Source organism: Myxine glutinosa, chromosome 1, assembly GCF_964187855.1.
Source record: "Myxine glutinosa chromosome 1, kmMyxGlut1.1, whole genome shotgun sequence".
Classification (NCBI taxonomy): domain Eukaryota; kingdom Metazoa; phylum Chordata; class Myxini; order Myxiniformes; family Myxinidae; genus Myxine; species Myxine glutinosa.
In genome coordinates this window covers 55,997,784-56,020,307 of record NC_136261.1, presented here as the reverse complement: position 1 = coordinate 56,020,307, position 22,524 = coordinate 55,997,784, and the positions used below count along the sequence as shown (strand labels likewise).

Sequence of the window (22,524 nt, the reverse complement as noted above, 5' to 3'; positions counted from 1 at the left end):
TGATGGAGGTGCTGGCTCAGAACGTAAAGGAGGGTCTACCGTGGGAGTTGTTGTATGCAGATGATCTGGTGTTGATTGTAGAAAGTATGGATGGACTGAAGGAGAATATGAACAAGTGGAAGGAATGTATGGAGACAAAAGGTCTGAAGGTGAATATCGGAAAAACGAAGGTGATGGCAAGTGGTAAAGCATGTGGTGAGGTGGAAAGAACTGGGAAGTGGCCGTGTGCTGTGTGCAGGAAGGGTGTCGGAGTGAATTCCATTCAATGTACAATGTGCGCTGAGTGGGTTCATCAAAAATGTAGTGGTTTGAGAGGGTCATTAACCAGTGTGGCAGCTACATTCAAGTGTAAGGTGTGCACAGAGGGAGCTGCAGATGGAGGAAATGTTGAGTTGGATCTTGGAGATGGCGTGATGCTGGAAGGTGTGAAAACATTTTGTTACCTTGGATACCTGCTGAATGGAGAAGGTGGATCAGACTCGGCAACGGTTGCTCATGTGAGGTGTGCATGGAAGAAGTTTCGGGAACTGAGTGGCGTGCTGACGAGGAGGGGAGTGTCATTGAAACTGAAGGGAAAGGTGTATGCTGCATGTGTGAGAAGTGTTATGATTTATGGGAGTGAGACATGGGTAATGAACGTAGAGCAGCAACGAAGGCTGGAAAGGGTGGAAATGCAAATGGTTCGGTGGATGTGTGGAGTATCGTTGAGAGAGAGGAAGACAAATGATGAATTGCGAAAAATGATGGGAATACAGCATGTGATGGATGCTGTGAAGAGAAACAGGTTGAGATGGTTTGGTCATGTGTTGAGGAAGGATGAAAGTGACCGGTTGAAAAGAGTGATGGGAATGAATGTAGAAGGAAGCAGAGGACGGGGAAGACCGAGAAAGACTTGGCTAAAGATGGTCGAAGAAGAAATGCGGGCAAGGGGGTTAACAAGGGGAGATGCAGAAAATAGGGCAAAATGGAGAAAGTTGTCATGGGGACCGCAAGGCTTACCCCTGCTCTTGCAGGGAAAATGGCCTTAAAATGAACTTGCTGCCCCCAACAAATCGTAGGCATGTATAACCTTCTTTCTGAAGGCCTCAGAGAGCTCTTTTGATCTAGGCACGGTGACGCCGCACACTTCAACAACAAAGAGCAAACCAAACTAAATGTCTGAGGTTTAAATAAGACAGGTTCCTCCAAGATCCTCTCTAACGATGTTCTATTGATTTGCACCTGATTCTAATTTTAGGTCTTTGAAGTCTGATAAATGTAGGGGTGTACTTACTTTTTCCACATGTGAAATTTGCATTTATGTTTATTTAAATTATACAATGGACTACAAAATGTAAATGTTTCATTATATTTGTTATATTATATCACCTTTATCCATCAATATTGTTGAAATGAAGATCAAATAGCTGTATGTTGAAATAATTTGAAAAGTCAAAACTTTACATGGGGTGTATTTACTTTTTCACGTGACTGTAACTATTCTAATACGTTACTCATTTAAACTACCTGGGGTCGTACCCTGCCAATCAGCCTCTTTAAACAATGTTGTTCTAAGAACCCGAATTCCCATTGCCCACACTGTGGTGCCATCCTGAATTTGGGTCTCACTCCCGCAAATTTTCTCTTTTTGCCCTCGCACAATTTCAGGGCAGGCTCGTGTGGCTCCACTAGCAGGTCCAACTACCTGCGCACCTCCGCCACTGAAGCCGCCACCCGAGCTTACCTGCTCCTCATGACTACCTAACTGGGGAAGGCCCTCCTTGGCTCTTACCCCCTCTGTGCCCACCTTGGCATCGGGCAACCCGGGTCCTCTCCTGGGATCCTCGGGCCCCACTCACAAACTTCACTATAACTAACCGGCTCCCAGAGCCTACCTGCGGCCTCACCTGGCCGACAAACTACCAATGGTGGAGTGCCTCAATAACTATACTCACCAATTAAGCCACACACCCAGCCATGTCACTGACTCATGCACCCTCCAAAGCACTACTTTTCCACCAACAGCACCACAGGTGTCAATATCCATACAATTTACCTGTGCCCTCTACCTGGCTTTACACTACCCACCCGGGCTTTCATGAATGGGTTCCACTCTCCCCCATTCAATCCTTCGCACCATGCATTCCACACCATTTACTTCCACACCATTTATTTTCACACACCAAATATCTCGCACACCACTTTTCTCACACACGACTTCCCATACACCTCAACACAATTCCATTTGTCTCACTCACAATCCCTCAAACACACAGCATCATCTATCTATCTACCTTCCCCGACAACTCGTGCTTCCCTCGTCGTCCCTTTACACTATGCACACCCTGTTTTATTATCAACCATCTAAGCTACCTACGTCCCCTCTACAGTTGAGGTGTCACTACTTAAATCTCTGTCTCTACAGTCTTCTAGATCCCTAACATTATCCTAGCCCTCCCCCGGCTAGTTTCGGTTCCTCATGGAGGCAACCATTGCTGGCACCCCCATGTGCCTGTCACTGCCATCCCCCTAAACGAATGCTCATGGGCCCCGCCGTGTGAGGAATGGTGGCACTACCATTCCCCCACGTGGGGGACACTACTCTCAACAGTCTGCTTCACTACGAGCCCCCATCTCTGGAGGTACTTTGTCATGGCTCGACCTCGAAGGGCCGAGCGATCCATGCGGGTGGTTGGTCGCCTGTATGTGTTGTCCATCCGGCATTTTCGATCCAAGGGGGGAGGTATGGATGGGCCGAGGTGCAGGGCTCCATCCCTCCGTGGGGCCTTGCGGTCCCACGCATGGTGACCCAGCCGGCCACGGTCGGAGCACCGCACCCGACAGGGTGTGCGGCCCCAAAAACTCCTGCCTCCCCTTGAACCTCGCCGATTGCCTTTGCCGCCACGACATGGCACCAACCATACAGTGCGGGGGCCGGAGGCACGAATCGTGCACGCCGGTCCTTGCGAGACCGACGCAGCACGAATTCCATCCGGTCCCTGCTGCACACAACTCACCGGGGGCTCGTGTCTGCTACCCGTACCGCTCGGCGCTGCCCCGGTCGGTGTCGATGCTTGAGCCGCGTCCTCACCACTCGCGACCCACTCTGCACTCGCACACCCAGGTGCACACATGCCTCCCACACACTCCGTTACACACTCTTTCCACACACAGTCCGGTGTGCATTCTTTCTCGCACTCTGTAACACACTCGGCCATCGCACACTCTTTTTCCACACTCCCAGGGGCGCACTCTCCCGTTACACACTCCGTAACACACTCAGCCATCGCATACTCTTTTTTCACACTCCCAGGTGTGCACTCTCCTGTTACACACTCTGTAACACACTCGGCCATTGCACACTCTTTTTCCACACCCCCAGGTGCGCACTCTCCCGATACATACTCCGTAACACACTCAGCCATCGCACACTCTTTTTCCACACCCCCAGGTGCGCACTCTCGCTCATACTCCGGTGTGCATTCTTGCTCACACTCCGTGACACACTCTTTTCCTGCACACTCTGGCGCACACTTTTCTCTCACACACTCGGGTACGGACTCCCTCTCACACCGCACAATGGGCCCATCACGAACACCCGGGTCTCGCCTTTGTCCCAAGCGCGCCGAGGACCCGTTCGCGCCAAACACATTCGCGCCATTTTCGCTACTCACCGCGGAGCCCTCCTTTTCCGCCGGCACCTGAAAACTTTTAATTTCGTTAGCAAGTGCGGCATCACGGTGCAAATACAGACTTTGTTCAGATTCCATAACCTTCTTCCGTGATTTATTTTCTGTTTCTCCCGTCTCTTCAGCCCCAATTGTTTCTTTTGCTATTACCTTGACGATCGTCGGCACCCATGAAATTTCTTTCTCCAACTCGACCTTCCTCGGCGCCCCCGAAATTTTCTTTTCCATTGCAACGATCGTCGGCCCCTCTACACCCCGCGTCGCGATTCCCATAGTCCCGGTCAATTTAGCTGTCCTTCGCTCTACCTCGCTCCCCACGCGTTCCCCACACCGTGTCACCTCGTCACGTACCACTGCGACCTTCCCGCTCAACCTGCGCCCAATGTCCTCCCCCGCCCTTTTCATGTCCCTCTTTGACTCTGCCATCATTTTTTCCATTTCACCACCCCATTTTGTTTTCCAACCCCTTTTTCATTTCTTCCAATTCCCATATGGATTTGTCCCCCTGGGTATCCTTTTTTCCAAGCCATCGGTCCATGTTTTCACTCAGCTCAGCCATGTACGCCAGGCATTGTGTCATGAATAATTGCATGTCTTTAGAACTCACTTGCACAAAGGGTTTGGCCTCCGCCGCCACGTGCAAGGCACCGCCATTGTCTTTACTTACTGCCACACCCTTTTCAGCTTCCACTACCAACTGTCCCTGCCGGTCCTAGGTCATCAGTTTCTCTTCTTTTATTATTCCCACCAGCATTTGACCATCTTGGCCAGCCATGGTACGAATACAAATTTGGTTTTAATACTAAATTTCGTACGCTCGTAATTTTTGAGTGCGTGAAGCGCACTCGAGGTGCAATTATCTCACACTCCCAGACACCAATTTGTTGTGGCCAATTTGTCCAAAAATTTTATTTCCAGGGTTCAAATCCCACTCCTGACACCAATTTGTTGCGGATCTCCCGAAGCCCGTTCCCGTTACAAAGGGGGACGGGGGGTTAAACCCCTTTCCCCCCCTGGGTCTTTGGGTCTGTGAGGCCGAATCGCCACATCCAGAGCAAACGTGAAAAAGGGTATCGGGTCAACGTCGCACGTACCTTTAACCCACGCTGCCACGAAAGCGGGGACCGAACCTCGCACAAGCCACGTTTAATTGAGTATGCTGAGCGGTATGCGTATCACGTGACTAGTGCCGTTACTTTTATGGAACCCGATTCGAGCGGTTCTATTCATACCATGCGAAGCCAATTGATGGAAGGGACGAGAACGGTCAAATCAAAGGAATAACACAATTTATTATTATTTACAATGATCAGGATGAAGGAAAGGGGACACAGAGCAGAAGCTTAATCGATCTTAACATACCCAGACACAGGGCCCACTCACGCAAACGGGGAGAAGAAGAGAAGAAGTTCGCGTGCCAAGCGCGCTTTGCCGTTGGTCGCTCCGGGGCAGCTCGCCGGCGTGGCTCTCTGATGTTCACGGCATGTATGCAGGCGAAGGCAGGCAGGAGGAAATCGTACGACTGTGGCCCGGCACAGGTCGTCCTCTCGAATGCCGATTAATACAGTGCAGAGCGCAGGGCACGGGGCTCGGGGAAAGTTTGTGTACAATCACGATCACCGCAATTCAATGCACTCATTCTGCGGCGTGTTCTCATGCGTGCTCAAGCTCAACTCAACTCCTCTCACTCTCACAGGGAACTTGAACTCGTCTCACAGGGAACTGTAACTCAGCACTTGAACTCACGATACTCTTCGGCTCTGACTCACGTGCACACGACTCTGACTCAGAAGTCAGAACTCTCTTCGGAGGTGGGGGGACTCGGAGCAGGGCTATATGGCTCCGACCCGGCCCTACTCGAATGTTCCAAAACCCCACCTCTCATCGTCGTGGTTAGCCACTCCCCTCGAGCCCTGATTGGCGGCTCACTGCTTACCGGCCACTCCCTTCTGCAGCGCCTTCCTTCGGCCTCGCCAGACTTGTTCAGGCCTGCCACGTGGCATGCTATCGCCAAAGAACCGCCATACTCGCAGGCCTGCTCAATGCAAAACTAAACACAGGAAAGGGCTACGCTTACATTCACTAAGATATAACTGAACTATCGCGAGGCTACATGTTGTGGTGCGTCTACCTACGAGGGGGGGATTATCCTTTTTTCCAAAACCACAACAATATATATATATATATATATATATATATATATATATATATATATATGTATGTATGTATGTATATATATATATGTATGTATGTATATATATATATGTATGTATGTATATATATATATTTATGTATGTATATATATATATATGTATGTATACATACATATATATATACATATATATCAGTCACTATGCGACCTTCATATCATCAGTGGAGAACCGCCAGCAAGGTGTCCCATACAGCTGCTGCTGCACCTTGCTGGGAGCAATAAGCACCGCCTGCCACACGGTAACGTTATCTCTGGTATCCACTCATCATATGGAGTCGACCTGGTTGCGGTTGGGAGTAACTAATAATGGTATCTGTAATCTGGTTCTCCAACCTAATGAGCGGACAACATGACGTCATCGCCATGCATGTCCGCATTGCCTGCAAAGCTCCAGAGGAACCATCTAGCAGTGCGTCATTACGGATTATAAATTCAGATACTGTCACAAGTGCATGCAAAACTCACAGTTACCGACCTGGTTTCGCCCTTGTTGGGGCTTCATCAGGGCAACGCAGTGAGGCTTTCCATACACTTGTAACTCTGTGAACTTTTCGGTTTTTATATCAGTCACTATGCGACCTTCATATCATCAGTGGAGAACCGCCAGCAAGGTGTCCCATACAGCTGCTGCTGCACCTTGCTGGGAGCAAAAAGCACCGCCTGCCACACGGTAACGTTATCTCTGGTATCCACTCATCATATGGAGTCGACCTGCTGGCGGTTCTCCACTGATGATATGAAGGTCGCATAGTGACTGATATAAAAACCGAAAAGTTCACAGAGTTACAAGTGTATGGAAAGCCTCACTGCGTTGCCCTGATGAAGCCCCAACAAGGGCGAAACCAGGTCGGTAACTGTGAGTTTTGCATGCACTTGTGACAGTATCTGAATTTATAATCCGTAATGACGCACTGCTAGATGGTTCCTCTGGAGCTTTGCAGGCAATGCGGACATGCATGGCGATGACGTCATGTTGTCCGCTCATTAGGTTGGAGAACCAGATTACAGATACCATTATATATATATTTGTGATGCTTGTGTTTGTTTTTGTTTTTTTCACGGGGCAGGTGTACGCGCCTAGTGCTGCCGTAACGTTGATTACTGCAGCACTAGGCGCGTACACCAATTATCACTTGTTGCTTTTATCTATGGCCACCAGATTCCTCTGCAAGTGAAAAGAAGGCCGAGTGTGTAAGTCCTTCGTTCTGGTACATCGCCTCTACCCATGCCAAGACTTTCTGACCACCTCGTCGTGGTGCACCATGGTAACAGTGCTCTTGAGCAAATACTGGATAACTGTCTGGAGGATCTCAGAGTAGTTTGGTGCCCTCGTGGTGTCGTGTGCATAGCCCTCCATTGTGAGGACTTGCTGTGACAGTGTGACAGTCACCAATCCCACCAGGGATAAGTGGAGCTCTTTAACCTTGGAGGCAGTCCACCTTGGAGAAGGAAACTCTGATTGCAAATCCCCATGCTGCATTGCAGGGTATGTCTCTTTAGACAAAGGCTAGGTCCACAGCTGATTCTGTGGTGGCTTCAGGAAGGGCATCCAGCCACAAAAAACATGCCTCAAATTAGCCTTTTGGCGAAGCAGCCATTAGGATTAGGTGAATCACGGCTTACACATGCCAGCATGGAAACGGCTATAAAACGATGATGATATATCATACATATTCTCCAGACTTTAGTTTTCTGTATGCATGATGAGTGTCCAAAGTATGACAGTTTCTGTTTTAGCATCAACGTTTCTAATGTACATGGTGGTCAAATTTCTTCAACCACTGATTTGTTGGTTCTTCTTGCAGTCCATGGAATTTTTAACATTCCTCTCAAAAACCACATTTCAAAACTGTCAATCTTCCTACTTTTTCCATTCCCATGACTATATATACAGTGCCTTCAGAAGGTATTCACACCCCTTGACTTTTTCACATTTTGTTGTGTTAAAACCTGAATTTAAAATGAATTAAATTGAGATTTTCTTTCTTTTTTTTCTGTTTTTCTGTCAAAGTGGAATTTTTTTTTTTTTAGAATTTATTACGAATTACTTGAAAATGAAAAGCTGAAATGTCTTATGTCAATAACCATTCACCCCCTTTGCTATGACACTAAAAATTGAGCTCAGATGCATCCAATTTCCTTTGTTCAACCTTGACTTGATTTTAACAACTTGATTTGGTCATCAACATGCTGATTGGAGTCCACCTGTGGTCAATTTAATTGAGTGGACATGATTTTGAAAGAAACACACCTTTCTACATAAGGTCCCACAGTTGACAGTGCATGTTAGAGCACAGACTCCACCATGAAATCGAAGGAACTATCCGTAAAACTCCGAGGTAGAATTGTAAGGAGGCATAGATCTGGGGAAGGGTATAAAACAATTATTTATAGAGTTGTGAAAGTTCCCAAAAGCACAGTGAGCTCCATCATTAGGAAATGGAAATAATATGGAACTACCCAGACTCTTCCTAGAGCTGGCCGTCCAACCAAACTGAGCAACCGGGCAAGAAGGACCATTGTCAGGGATGTGACCAACAACCCAATCACCAATGTGACAGAACTACAGAGTTCATTGGCTGAGATGGGCGAACCTTCCAGAAGGACAAAGTCTCTGCAGCACTTCTCAAATCTCGGCTTTATGGGAAGGTGACCAGACGGAAGCCACTCCTGAGAAAAAGGCACACGATAGCACGCTTGGAGATTGCAAAAAGGCACGTGAAAGACTGAGAGCATGAGGCAAAATTATTCTGTGGTCTGATGAGACAAATTGAAGTCTTTGGCCTGAATGCAAAGTGCTACGTCTGGTGGAAACTGAGCACAGCTCATCACCGATCTCACACCATCCCTACCGTGAAACATGGTGGTGGCAGCATCATACTATGGGGATAATTTTCAGCAGGAGGGACTGGGAGACTTGTAAGGATAGAGGGAACAATTAAAGGAGCCAAATACAGACAAATCTTTGAGGAGAGCCTGCTTCAGAGTGCAAAAGACCTTCGATTGCGGTGAAGATTTACGTTCCAAAAGGACAGTGACCCCAAGCATACATACAAAGCAACACTGGAATAGCTTCATAACAAGAATGTGAAACTCCTTGAGTGGCCCAGCTGGAGCCCAGACTTGAATCCCATTTAGAATCTGTGGAAAGACTTGATGATTGCTGTTCACCGACACTCTCCATCCAACTTGACAGAGCTTGAGCAAATCTGCAAGGAAGAATGGGAGAAACTCCCCAAATCCAGATGTGCAAGGCTGATACAGACATACCCAAGAAGACTACAAGCTGTAATCGCTATCAAAGGTGGTTTCTACAAAGTATTCACTCAGGGGATTGAATGAATGAATGAATGAATGATCGTTTTAAGGCCATTTTCCCCGCTAGAGCAGGGGTTAGCCTGCCCTTGCAGGCCCCATGACAATCATGGTTCCCTGTTTTGAAGCAATGTTTTTATGGCCGGATGCCCTTCCTGACGCCAACCCTTGGTCACGCTCTTACAATGCGCAGGGATACGGTGTACCTATTGTAAGCCGGGGTACACACCAGGATCATTCATCCCAGCAAGCTGGTACTCAATTTGCCGACCTCGGAAGGATGACAGGCTGAGTCAACCCCCCTGGCATTAAATCAGCGATCGACCGGGATTCGAACCCAGGATCCTAGGATCCCAAGCCGGCACCCTAACCGCTAAGCCAACACCAGGCAACTCAGGGGATTGAATACCTATGTAAATTAGATACCGTATTTATGTAATTCGTTTTTAATTATTTTGTAAAAATTTCTAAAATATAATTCCATTTTGACATTATGGGGTATCATGTGTAGATCAGTTACAAAAAAATCTCAATTTAATGCATTTTTAATTCAGGCTGTAACAACAAAATGTGAAAAAAGTCAAGGGGTGTGAATACTTTCTGAAGGCACAGTAGAGCACGATGTTTTAGGGAACACATCAGTGCCGCATGGACTTAGGTCAAGCGGATTAAAAAGTTGATGGAAATAAAGCTCTTTACTCAGGACGGTATTTCACACATGTTAAACGTCGGGTCGGCATTATCGGAGATTATCATGCATCCATCATATTCAACAACTGCATCTGGCTAAAGTCAAGGATGGCTATATACCTCTCAGAGTGCAATATATTGGTGGAAATAACTGTTGTTGCTCTACCACACGATCTTTCAGTAATAGCGAACGAATTCCAGTGATTCACAGAGTTTAAGAACAAAAAACGCAGAATATTGCTAACCATGTGAGGGTATCGTTATAATTATTCACGAAAAATATGATACAATATTTCGTTATTTTATAAAATGCAGAAAATTAAGTACCCGCTTTAACTTTCCCATAAAGGTGAAAACTGCAGTGCAGGTGTTACATACAGTACCAGGAAAACAGTTTGTGGGATCTATAGCAATGGGGGATCAAACCCAAGAACACAATTCAAAGGTGGTGAGGTCCAATAATTGTCTGATAAACCTTTCCCCCATAACAAAACGGAGTATGATAACCCACAATCCATCACACGTAACGAGTTTACTACATTAGATCGGAGGACGAACAAAACTTGCCTGCATTTCACCACTTGCGCAAGGTTTCGTTCCGCGGACCCTAAAATAACGAGTTATTTTCCTCTTCCCCACACTCCTCCCTTCAGCCCTCGTACTTTGTGCGTTACCCTTATCTCCCTGCACAGAACTCTGCGGCTCTCGACTTCTGAAATAATAACATCAGCGTATCTAAGTGGAGCACTCGGGTTAGGCGTCACTACTTCATGGCGATGAAAAGACTCATGTCAAAACCACACTCTACAGAACCACACAATGTATCCAGACAAATAACATGCAGGAAACCCTTTAAAGAGTGTGGTTTTGACATGAGTCTTGTCGTATGATTGAACTCAAATTTGTTTTTGCAAGTAATTTATTTACTTATACTAACAACGGTACCCGCCCTATGGGCGGGGCTTCAATTGGGAAGCCCAAATGAAAAGGGAAAATATCAGAAATTGAAGGTTTTTTTCATTTTAAACGATTTATATAAACATCCGTTAAATCATATCACATGCAAATCATCAAAATCTAAACAGTATTTGTAGAATTTCAATAAAAGCCACATCACTGTTCATATCGGTAAATATTATTCCATCGTGTTTGGAAAAACTGGAAAATTGTAAAATTGGAAAATTGGAAAATTGGAAAAAATATTGGAAAAAATATATAGCCTATTTTACTCCAGGGGTCCCAGAATTACCCACCCAAAATTTCGTTGCGATCGGTTCAGCCGTTTTTGCGGTACCTGGGAACAGACGGACAGACAGACACAGACAGACAGACATTTGGTGAATTAAAGTAAGATTCTGTGTATCCTTTTTCTCCATTTTTTGCTTTTCTCATTGACTTTACGAGCAACGGTACCCGCCCTATGGGCGGGGCTTCAATTGGGAGGCCCAAATGAAAAGGCTAAATATCGGAAATTGAAGGCTTTTTTTTCTTTTAAACCATTTATATAAACATCCGTTAAATCTCGATCGGTGCAGCCGTTTGTGCGGCACCCGGGAAAATAACGTCATGCGGGAGCAAGTATCAGCAGGATGTGGCAGTGTGGGACTTTATGGTTGGCAAAAACTCAGGAGGAGCTTGCCCATACATTCCACGTAGGGCAAGGACAGGTGGTGACGATGTACAGATTCATATGGTTTATGGGATTTTTCACCTGGGATCCCAGTCTCCGAAGCCAAGTGCTCAGATGGGAATGCCAAACAGGCTAAGCCGAAAGGAGATAGAGGCCATCTTGGCCATCTCTATCCAAGACCCAAGACACCATAGACACCTCTTTTTTGTTGTTGACACCCTAGTAATGACATTTAAAGCGTTTAGTGTTTTTCTAATGGTGTTTATGTCCCATGGATCAATATCATTTATTGATTGCACAGTAAGTAAGCCCTGAAGATAGCTATAGTCTAGTAGGAAGACTAGGTCCCCCTGCACCCCCCGGAGATATACTTCTAATCAGTGTTTCTAGATTGGAAAAAATGTGTAGAAAATGACTAGCTATGGCCCCAAGCTGAAAAAATGTCCCACATACCATTGTTATGCAAATTACTGCTGCCATTATCAAAAAAACGATTTTTGACATATCTCAGCCAATATTGCAGATAATTGAAAAATGAAGGTGTCTAGACCCATGTTTTGAAGGGCATAGATCATGATAGAACTATTCATAACATGATTACATGTGTCTATGGTATACTAGTATGCTAATTAGTGCTTTATTTACAAAATAATCACAGTTTTACGAAATAATACTCATATTAAGGTCCGTCTACACAGACGTTAACACAAAGTTTTATTTTTCTAAATATTACAACTGTCAAAATAGTCCTAGCACTCAATGTGACCACTCTTCTCTTGCTTGTTTTAGATAAACATCATTAGCATTAGTGATTCTACACTGAGTCAGTCATCATCATTTTCATCGAAATCGTCAGAGTCAAACTCTTCTTCTCCTTCCTCTTCCTCCTCCTCTTCGTGCTCTCCTGTGTTCAGAAGATCCACCAGTGAGGTTGGTAGGATGGGACCACTGGACCACATTGGTTTCAACAGTCCTTCATCAGTCCTTATCCATCCTTGCTCCTCATAAGGTTTTGGCTTTTCGATGATAGGTTGATCGGCTCTTTTGTACAATGCTACGCGGTGGTTCACACGCTGGATGTGCGGCTTCAGGGCAGACTGGCATGGAGGAAGGCGAGCCAGATCAACCTTGGACTTGGATGTGAGGGTCTTGTCCTCTCCCACCATTTTTCGTAGCAGCTTGGCACGGACAATGTCCACTGATGACTCGCGACTCTGGCCGTACATCACACAGGTGAATTTTTCTAACTGCCTCTCCACCTCAGGGTTGGCATCCCAGTTGTCACCCAGTTCACCGAATGCCCTGTGAAACCTGGGATTCTTCTCCAGCTTTTTCAAGGGCCCGACTTTTCCCTTCCCTTTGAAGGCACTGGTGCAGTCTTCTCCGCTGAACACATAGTACCCCAGGAGAGTGGCACAGTAGTCCTCTCCCAGGGATTCTGCCAGCTCAGAGACGTTGACAAGTTGGCGATGCTTCCCTGACCCTGTATCCAGGTACACCGTCAGCTTGATGTTGTGGGCATGGTGGGGCAGGATCAGGAGGATGTCTGTGTCCGGTGTTCTGACTACAGCGTTCTTGTATCCGATGGTAGCAGCATGATGGAGGTACAGAACCACCCTGGTATCAGTCTCTTCCTGGTTGCTGTAGATCGTGGGGAGTTCACGTACCTCGACCTGAAACACAAAAAGGCACCGCATTTCAATCACCAGTCACTGCCAGTTTCAGATATAGACAAACATCACAGGTAATCACCTTTTTTTCAGGAAAAATTACAAATTGAATCGCCATTCACGAAGGGCTTTCAATTTTACCTTGCCATTCGTTGAGGCAAGTTGGTGGGCCTTCCCCTCCACGATCAGCACAGCCATCTCTGTTCTCTCCAGCCTGGTAGCTGCCTCTTGTCCACTCCACACTTTCAGAAGAAGCTGGCACATCTGCTTTTTGTTGTCGTCATTTGCAAGGAACATTTTGAAGTCATATGGCTTCCTGGTTGCTGGTCCAGCCAGAATGATCTTCTCTGAGGACATCCAGAACGACATCCAGAAGGCAGCTGTCTTCCCCAGGTGGCCCTTGCGCACCTTTTCCTCAAAGGCATGGTACTTTTTGATGAGGAGTAGAGTTGAGGGGTCTTTGAGGGCTTCATCGAGGTGCTCTCGGTTGCAAGACTGGGTCATTCTGAGAAGCACAGCAGGGTCAGAGATCATGATGTTCTCCTCCTCAGTGAATCTCTCCATCAACAGCCTCTCCATTGCCTCACACACTGTTTTGAGGCAAAAGAGGGACTTTGCGTAGGCCTTTCCACTGAGAACACCTTTGAGAGATCCACTTGTTACTAGTTGTGCCTCAAAGAGAATCTCTGCATATCCAGAACCACGCATCTTGTGTCCAGTGAGCATCCCGATGTAGTTCATGGATGTGTGGAAGGGTCCAATCGTTACTACATGACTAGCAAATTCATTTGGCCAGCGCCAGATGATGGGAAGGGCTTTCATGCAGACACCCAGATCAAATGTATTCAGGACCCATCTCTGACCCACCTCAGCAGTTGCTGCCTCGGAACGCTTCAGTAGCTCACGAACAACTGCGTTGTCTGTGATCGGTTGGTGGATAGGCGTGCAGTAGTCGACTGTTGATTTGCTGGGTGGGGGAGAACCAGTTGCAGAGGTGAAACCCCCTAGCCCAGGCACAGGCTGCAGGCCACAGCTTCCGATGTATCTGATGAAGAGCCAGATGTAGTACTCTTGCATCGTAGTGGCATAGACTGTGTCATTCTCTGCTGGCGGTGTGAATGATGAGCCTTCAGGGAACTTCGGGCCAACGCGAGTAAAGTGCAAGGGTGGGAGAGTTTTTGGTGTGTCGACCTTCAGGCTACGCTGTTGTGACCTATTGATGGTAGGTAGCATTCGGTCCTTGCTGCTCTCGAACCCGGGCTTGACCTCCTGCACCATGATTCCTCCAGCACTGTTTACAATGTTGCTGCCGTGCACACTGGTAGTGGTTTTATTCAAGTTGTCCCACTCACAGTGGAATACAAGGTTGCCCTCTCCTGTCACAATTTGTGGTGTACGATAAGTTGAGACTTCATCCAGGACCTTGGCGAGAGCAGTTTCCAACTCCAAGGCGAAATCGTAGCTCTCAGAGTGTCCAAGCCTGTGTAGTATTGTGGTGAGCTGTTTGCTTCGGAACAGGTGCCTTACAGTCACACAGAGGAGAATGTGCTTTGGTAACTTCCATTTTCCATCTGACACTGCACGGCACAGATCTTGTCCAATGGAGAAGACCAGACGCTTCACCTTTTCTGTCTCGATGCCCTCCTTGCCAGTCATTAGCACGCTGAGAAAGCGGACAAGGTCTGGAGGTAGGATGTCTTCAGGATTGAGCTCCATGTCTTCAGCTGTTGGTGGCCATGGTTGGTCTTTACACTCTCTGAAAGCCTGTAGAATACCCTGGCGAAGTTGGAGGGCAACATTTTGGTTCTTGTTTGTGCTTCCGAGTGTGAATGCTCGTGCGAGAGCATTGGAAACTGTTATGTTTGAGCTGTGCACAAGCCAGAAAGAAATGACATCACATTTGTCATGATCAACCTTCGTGAAGTGGATATGCTCCTTGATTGGGTCATTCTGTAGGCGTTTCAGTAGTTTCTCTGACCGATAATTTGAGTTCTCATATCCATTCAGTTTCAGTTCCTCGACATAGAGCAAGCGCAAGGAAGAAAGCTGTAGAACTTTATTCTGCTGGATGACCTGGGTTTGAATGTGTTCCAGTACTGAGTTGAATGCCTTTTCATGGGCGGCTGACATGCAAGCCTGCTCCTTTGGTGCTTCGGCTCTGTGAATCGCACGCTCATAGTTGTAGAATGCTGTGCGGAAAGCTTTAAAACATGACGGATGGTGTTTGGCCTCACATGCAAAGAGGTCTTTGTTTTTCACCTTTCGATGGAGTCGATAGAGACCCATTTTCTCAGCCCGTGTTTCGATTTGCTCCCATGCATTTTCTTTGTTTTTAAAGGATGGGAAGGTTGTAGGCCTCTCAGTATTGCGATGAGCATCTTTGGTCTCAACTTTCTCACAAAATATACACTCTGGCGGGAAGATGGGTTCAGCAGAACCTCCTGGTTTACGAGGAGAGTGATGCCATGATGAGGTTGATGGCCCTGGTTCTGTATCATCTCCCAGACGATGAAAGTGGCGGACAAAGTGCTTATAACACTTGCTGTGATATCCTACTCTTTCTAGGTCATCAGGAAGAGTTGCCGGGATCTGATCACATACTGATTGCATACGACATGGGGAGTCATGCGGTTGGTTGAGACGTCTATCCCGGATCTTTTGAAGCAGTTGCAGTTTTTCTGAAGCAGATCCTTTAATTTTACGGAGGGGCGTGAAATCCCCATGATCAGACATGGATGGTACATGAAGGATGCATGTAGGAGGAGAGCTTTGGGCTGCAGGTTCTACACTCCGTTTTCTTTTGGGCATGCTTGCTGTCGATGTCTACCATCACTGTTAAATGACAAATAAGAAATCACGAATGATGTTAAAAGTGCCTGTGAAAGGAGGCTCTGAGTTTTCAGTGAGGTAACAGAGGTTCTGAGTCATGTTCTACACTAGGGTACTTTTTAGCTGATTAAACCATGTTTAGTGGCATCAAAAGTGCTAATAGCTAAAACATCTAAATTCTTCCACACTAACGTTAGCTATCTAGGCCAATGAAACATTGTGCTAAGTTACTGTAGCTAGCTCAGCTGTCGTGCCTCTTTCTGGTTCAATTCATATACAGAAGTCAACAGATATGTCTCATGTTTGGCATTAACAAAAGTTTAAGTTACACCGACATTAGGAACATACTGTACATAGATGAGGCTAGCTTTAACGTTAGCTAACATGGTGCTAGCTGGCTCAGCTGTTATTCTGCCTGTTTATGATTTCATGCAGAAACTGAAGTCAAGAGTGTGAGTAACATTATAGTTAGCATCTTACCTGGCTAGATTGGAGGATGAATACCAAGAACAACACACAGATGGAATGGAAGACTGAACTTTCAACTGAGGTATTCAATAACATCAACGTTACCAATTGATACGAGCGCGCGACATTACCAATTGATACGAGCGCGCGAGCGCGCATGTTACATGGATGGAAATGGAAAATGGCAGCTATAGCAGCACTAATTTGGATCTCTAGTCTGTCATTTCTGCACTGTGATTGGATAACATAAAAAAATATGTTTGGGAGTTAACAGCAGGAGTTGGTAGATTTTACGTGGGCTGGGTGAGAAACCTTTAAATAAGCAAGTGAAAATCTCTCGCAATACAAAGTCAATGGTGGGAAGAAAAGTTGAGTGGTACCAATGTTACTGCCAATGTCCCGCCCCTATGCAAGACTCAGGAGCATCTTGTTGACATTTAACCTTGAAAATACCTGGGTTTAGACCCCTTATGTACCATGTTAAGTTATCTGCAGTATTAACGTATCCTTATCATTTGTAAAACTGATTATTTTGTAATTACAGCATTAATATGCATACTAGTATACCATAGACACATGTAATCATGTTATGAATAGTTCTATCATGATCTATGCCCTTCAAAACATGGGTCTAGACACCTTCATTTTTCAATTATCTGCAATATTGGCTGAGATATGTCAAAAATCGTTTTTTTGATAATGGCAGCAGTAATTTGCATAAAAATGGTATGTGGGACATTTTTTCAGCTTGGGGCCATAGCTAGTCATTTTCTACACATTTTTTCCAATCTAGAAACACTGATTAGAAGTATATCTCCGGGGGGTGCAGGGGGACCTAGTCTTCCTACTAGACTACTAATTGTGAAGACGATTATCTTCTGTAATGTGGTTAATATCGATTGCTATTCCTCAATGGAGTAAAGTTTTGTGGCCATTCCACCTGTACTCTCACTAACCTAACTACTGGAAGCACATCTCAAATGCCAGGAGGCTGAGCATTGCAGTTGCATGGGTAGTTGTTGTTGTTGATATTGTTTAGTATGTAGCCTGGGGCTGCTGGTTGCATCATTTTTTTCTGGAATCACAGCTGTGCCGCTGATGCAGTGCCCTTGTTACCAGTAAGCAGCTACTCATTTTTCTAACCTCGGAAGGATGACAGGCTGAGTCAACCCACCTGGTGTTATTACCCTGCGCTCGCGAAGCGAAAATCGAAGTTAAGCATTCATGTACGCACGTGTGCCGTGCCGTGTGCCGTACGTGTCTGCATTTTTAAAATTCATTTTCTTGGCAACCGTTGGTCCGATTGACATGAAATTTTCACCATAGGAGGGCCTCCTCCTGTGGACTATTTTAATCATTATTATGACGTCATAGGTCACGTGGTACAGGCGCCATCTTGGAAAAAAATTGCACCTCTATATCTCTGAAACCACTCCATAGAAAAAAATTGAGACCTGGCTCATTGTCAAGTACTGCCCTTGGGGAATAAGATATGTAAATAATGATGTCATCGGTGCCTTCATTATGACGTCATAATTCGACAAGTACAACACTTATCCGATCATTATTTTAAAAAATTCAGCAACTGTTGGTCTGATGGACACGAAATTTTCACCATAGGAGCGCCTCCTCCTTTGGAATATATTAATGATAATCATGACGTCATAAGTAATGTGGTACAGGCGCCATCTTGGAAAAACCGAAAAATGTTTCACCTCTATATCTCCAAAACCGCTGCATGGAAAAAATAGAAACGTGGCTCATTGTAAATAACTCCATATGGGGAATAGGTGTTGTTAACGATGACGTCATTTTTGCCATAATTATGACGTCATAATTCGACAGGGACAACGCTTAGTCTGATCAGTTTGAAAAGTATTGAGCGTGATCTATGCAACAATTATATTAGAGAATATAAATTTATGATGTCATCGCTCACGTGGTCTGGCAGCCATATTGGATTAAAAAAAACCGTTCAAAAACAGAAGAGTTGGCTCGCAACAAGTTGACTGTGCAGGGTAAGTATTCTATGAATACCATCTAGTTTCAAATGGCATGACATCCACCTTAACCATTAAGCCAATACCTAGCTACTTGCACAGGAAATACACAACATCAGCATAAAGGAAATTTGCCTTTGCATGCAGATGCACTTACGTTAACCAGGTGAAGTATCAATGGGCCAGAGCTGTCATTGTGGAATAATTTTTATACCGTCAGTAATTCCATCCTGTGCACTTGTTTTAGGCAGTTTTTGGACATTTGTCTCCAGAAGTTGCCTTTGTCGATGGTCGGACGGATGGACAGACAGACAAAATTGAGCCGATTGCTTAACCTCGCTTTCCGCTTCACATGCGCTTGGTAACTACTGTGAATTCTTCAAGCCTAAAAGAAGTATAATACATTATTCACTTTTTTTTTTTTTTGTATACAAGATCGAGGCTCGTGAAAGAGCTAACATTAATCACACAAAAAAATCAAACAGACACATAAAAAACAAAATGAGGGGAGCGGTAGACAAGATGGGGAGAGAGGGGGATGCACACAAACACAACATTTGAAAGCAGGGACATCGGGAGATTTGTGGGAGGGGGAGGGCGTGGGAGGGGGAGGGCTTGGGAGGGTGGAGGCGTGGGGAGGGTGGGGTGGGGGAGGAATAAAACACAAGGACATAATTATAAATTGCTAATGACGCTTTTAAATATTTTCATTAAAATCCAATGGTCCTCCCTATCCCACCCTGAAAATATTGAGTGCCCTCCCTATCAGCTACAAAGAGTCCGGTTGAATCGTTGTTTGTTTGAGGAATACCGGTACCTTCAGCAAATGAGAAAATTTTCAATAAAGGACATTCAGTGACCCCTGACCCCCTGTCCCTCCTCACCCTACACCTGACTGCCTCCCCCAAAAAATTGCAGGCCAATTGGAAAGGCTTGAGTTCATTGACCATCGCCATCTCCAAGAATGACAGACAAAATATTTATTTGTTGATAGCACGAACACCTGACTCCCCTTCTACCTTTACCTTCAAATGATGTATTTTGTTTAAATGTGCTTCCTTTTACCCTTCATGTGATGTACTAACAGGTACATGTTAAGTGTATTTTGGTCATATTTGATGATAGGATCAAGCCATAAACAGCAAGGTATTGTATGACCATGCATTCTGGCCCTTCGGGTTAGTCTGTATGTATGTGTTTGGTTGACCATGTATTTCGGCCTTCGGGATGAGGGGCATGCGTATGCTCGCGGGACAGGCTTGTTGGACTGTGAACTTTGGTTGTGGGGTCAGGGTGCACATCCCTACTAGTAAAAATGTTTGGGATTTTTCACCCTTTTAAATAAATTTTAAAAAAGGCTTTAACCATAACAATGATTAGGTATTTTGGACCTCAGGCCAGGGTGCATGAGTATTGGTTGACATTAAGCTTTCATGGCTTTGCATGACCATGTGCTTTGGTCTTGGGAGTTAAAGTGCATTTGTTAAGCTTTGTCATAGTGTTTGGATTTTTTTACCCTTTTATCGAAAAAAGGTTTTCGCAATTGAGAAAGAGTAAGGTGTGTCTTGTGTAATCATACATTTTCTGGCCTGCAGTCATGATTCCTGTTCAACCAGGAATTCTGGCATGTGGTCCAGGTGAATGTGCATTCTTATAACAAGTTTTTCTAGCATTAGTGTATTCCATAATGAATGTATAGCATAAGTGTAAAGTAATTTATTGTGATATTAGCTATGCGTCATATGTAATAGATAGACGGAATCTACCTCTCCTAATGTTTGTGTCTAAAAAAAATCCCCTTTCGTGCAAGCCTATGTTTAATCTTCTCAACTTTGTGAATCTGTATAATTGTCTATTTTAGTGTTTCGCTCGGCCATCGGGCACTAGCATTGGTTGGAGAACTGCATAGATGCCTTTTCCTGCGACCGCATCACCTCAGAACATCGAGATGAAGGGTCGCAGAAGGGTCTCTCCGCCCCCAGACTGGGCCAGTGGCCATTGGTGAGTGAGAGGGGAGGGCCGTCGCACATCATGGATGACAAACGGGCCTGAGGGTGTTAAGAGCAGAGTGACGTGGAAGCCCAGGAGTTCCTGGAATCAAGCTTGAAGAGAGCTGCATGGATTCGCTCTTGTCACCGCACCGGAGTCACGCCCCGTCCACGCCAGAACCACACCCTCTCCTCTTTTCAGCACCGGCATGTGGGACTAGGTGATGAGACATTCCCCCAGCCGTGCAGCCTGGACTGTGACAATTTCCTGAAAAACTCTACCGGGTTTGCCTCGGCATTTCTTTCTGTCCTGTGTCTTCCTGTAATTACTCCACCATGATGCATGCTCTGTCCAAAGGCATATATAATTAAGGCTCCCATTCATGGTTCGGTTGATGGGAACGAGTATCGGTAGGGGAAAGGGAATTGTTTGTTGAATCATTCACTACCATTGCCTCTTTTTTATATACAAGATTGAGGCTCGTGTAAGAACTAATATTCCTCTTATGCATTTATTTATGCTTTATTTATTTATTTTATATTTATTTATGCTTCTTATGCATTCCCTCCCTATGACCATTGCATTCTTGATAATTAAATATACCTGGTCTTGTAGTGAATTTGGGTCATCGTTGTCACTCAATGGTAATTAGGAATGTCTGTTGAGGGTTAATTGGCTATGCGTACTCATGCCGTATATCAAGACCGTACCCTGTGTCTCTCGGCTTTGTTTGACCTAATTAGAGAAGAGGCATGTAGTACCATTTAGCGGAGCATTTTGCTTTTTTGGCGGTCCCTCGGGTACAGTATCGGAAGTGGAATGGCGTCTAATCCAGCCCGGGACTGCCGACTTAGCTGACTGTTACTGAAGCATTGAGTCAATTCACTGTACTCGTACCAGGAAACTGAAACGACCCATGTGACTACATCAATACAATGTATTCTATTGGAGTCCATTTTAAAGATTTGCTCATTTGGTGGTCCATTCAGTTATTTCGTGTGGCTGGCAGGATAGCCGATAGGTGCTCGAATATCGATCCAACTATAAACTGTCGTTCCGGTGTTTTTCAGGCAGCGCGATTCATCAATGTATGTGCCATCCTCGGATCGTAGTTAAACTGTGTGTCTCATCCGCTGGCATTAGTTGGTGGACATTAAAGATTTGACGGTGTCCTTTTGAAGAAAAAAGTAGGAAAGAGGGTGGCCTTGTATTCCACAGGCAGAAATCTTGGCAGGCAAAGCAGGGTGTGCAACAGTTCTGACCTCTTGCTTCAGATTCAAGATTCAGGGATGTAAAAGATGCTGCAGCAACGGCGGTAAAATTCCGAAAAAAAACGTTTTTTCTACAACCTTTAAAGTCGTTATTTTATTTCTATTGATTATAAACTTGAACACAAGAACGCAAATCACCTTTTTGGCACCCCCCCCCCCCTTTTTTTTTTTTTTTTTTTTTTTTGTATACTGAATCGAGGCTCGTGAAAGAGCTAACATTTACTTCACAAACAAATCGACCAGACAAACAAAATACACAAAAAGAGGGAGCGGAAGACAAGATGGGGAGAAAAGGGGAGCACACAAACACAACATCCAAGAACAGGGAGATGTGTGGAAGGGAGAGGGCCCAGGGGGAGGAGGCTTGGGAAGGGGGGGGGGGTGAGGGAGAAGTATAAAGCACAAGGACACCAAGGACTTCCAGGACAGAAGTTGGTATTTCAAAAAGGGGAATTGGGGTGAAATTATCAGGGGTAGAAAAGATCACGGTTTTGGATGGGGGAAGATAAGAGATGGTGGTGAACAGCTGTTTTAAAGACTTGGAGGGTGGAGTGGGATTGAAGAGAGTGAGGGAGTTTGTTCCAGAGGCGGGAGAAAAGAGGAATGAAGGAGTGAAGGTGAGCAGAGAGTCTTGATTTTGGCAGTTTAACCAAAAGAGGGTTGCAGGCAGATCTTGTGCGACCTGTAGGAATATTTGCGGGACAGAGCCCAGAGAGAGCTGGGGGGGCAAAGCCAGAGAGGAGTCGGTAGAAGACAGAAAGACCACCAACCTGCCTGCGGTG

The 22,524-nt window shown here is 45.5% G+C and overlaps 2 protein-coding genes across 3 annotated transcripts in view; both read right to left on the bottom strand.

Moving 5' to 3' along the window:
- Positions 1 to 10,510, bottom strand: part of MPL (MPL proto-oncogene, thrombopoietin receptor) — a 180,944-nt gene extending 170,434 nt beyond the window's left edge. For both annotated transcript variants that reach the window (XR_013622428.1, XM_068111814.2), the window contains exon 1: positions 10,453 to 10,510. Coding sequence is in view for 1 of the 2 variants with exons in the window: in XM_068111814.2 (XP_067967915.2) it covers positions 10,453 to 10,458 (6 nt within the window). In the remaining variant the exon portion in view is untranslated. The remainder of the gene's footprint in view (positions 1 to 10,452) is intronic.
- A 1,706-nt stretch (positions 10,511 to 12,216) lies between these two features.
- Positions 12,217 to 13,509, bottom strand: LOC144889723 (uncharacterized). Its single transcript, XM_078770904.1, has 2 exons — positions 13,327 to 13,509; positions 12,217 to 13,188 (listed from the first exon to the last, which is right to left on the bottom strand). The coding sequence occupies exons 1-2, from the start codon at positions 13,480 to 13,482 to the stop codon at positions 12,340 to 12,342; spliced, it is 1,005 nt and encodes a 334-aa protein (XP_078627030.1). The 5' UTR covers positions 13,483 to 13,509; the 3' UTR covers positions 12,217 to 12,339.
- Between the last annotated feature and the right edge of the window lie 9,015 nt (positions 13,510 to 22,524).

What these genes read in the sequence shown, in the direction of transcription:
- LOC144889723 (XM_078770904.1), bottom strand. Translation starts at nt 13,482, where the DNA reads ATGTTCCTTGCAAATGACGACAACAAAAAGCAGATGTGCCAGCTTCTT. An exon ending in TTGCCTCAACGAATGGCAAG is followed by an intron (nt 13,189 to 13,326) that starts GTAAAATTGAAA and finishes TTTGTGTTTCAG; the next exon opens with GTCGAGGTACGTGAACTCCC.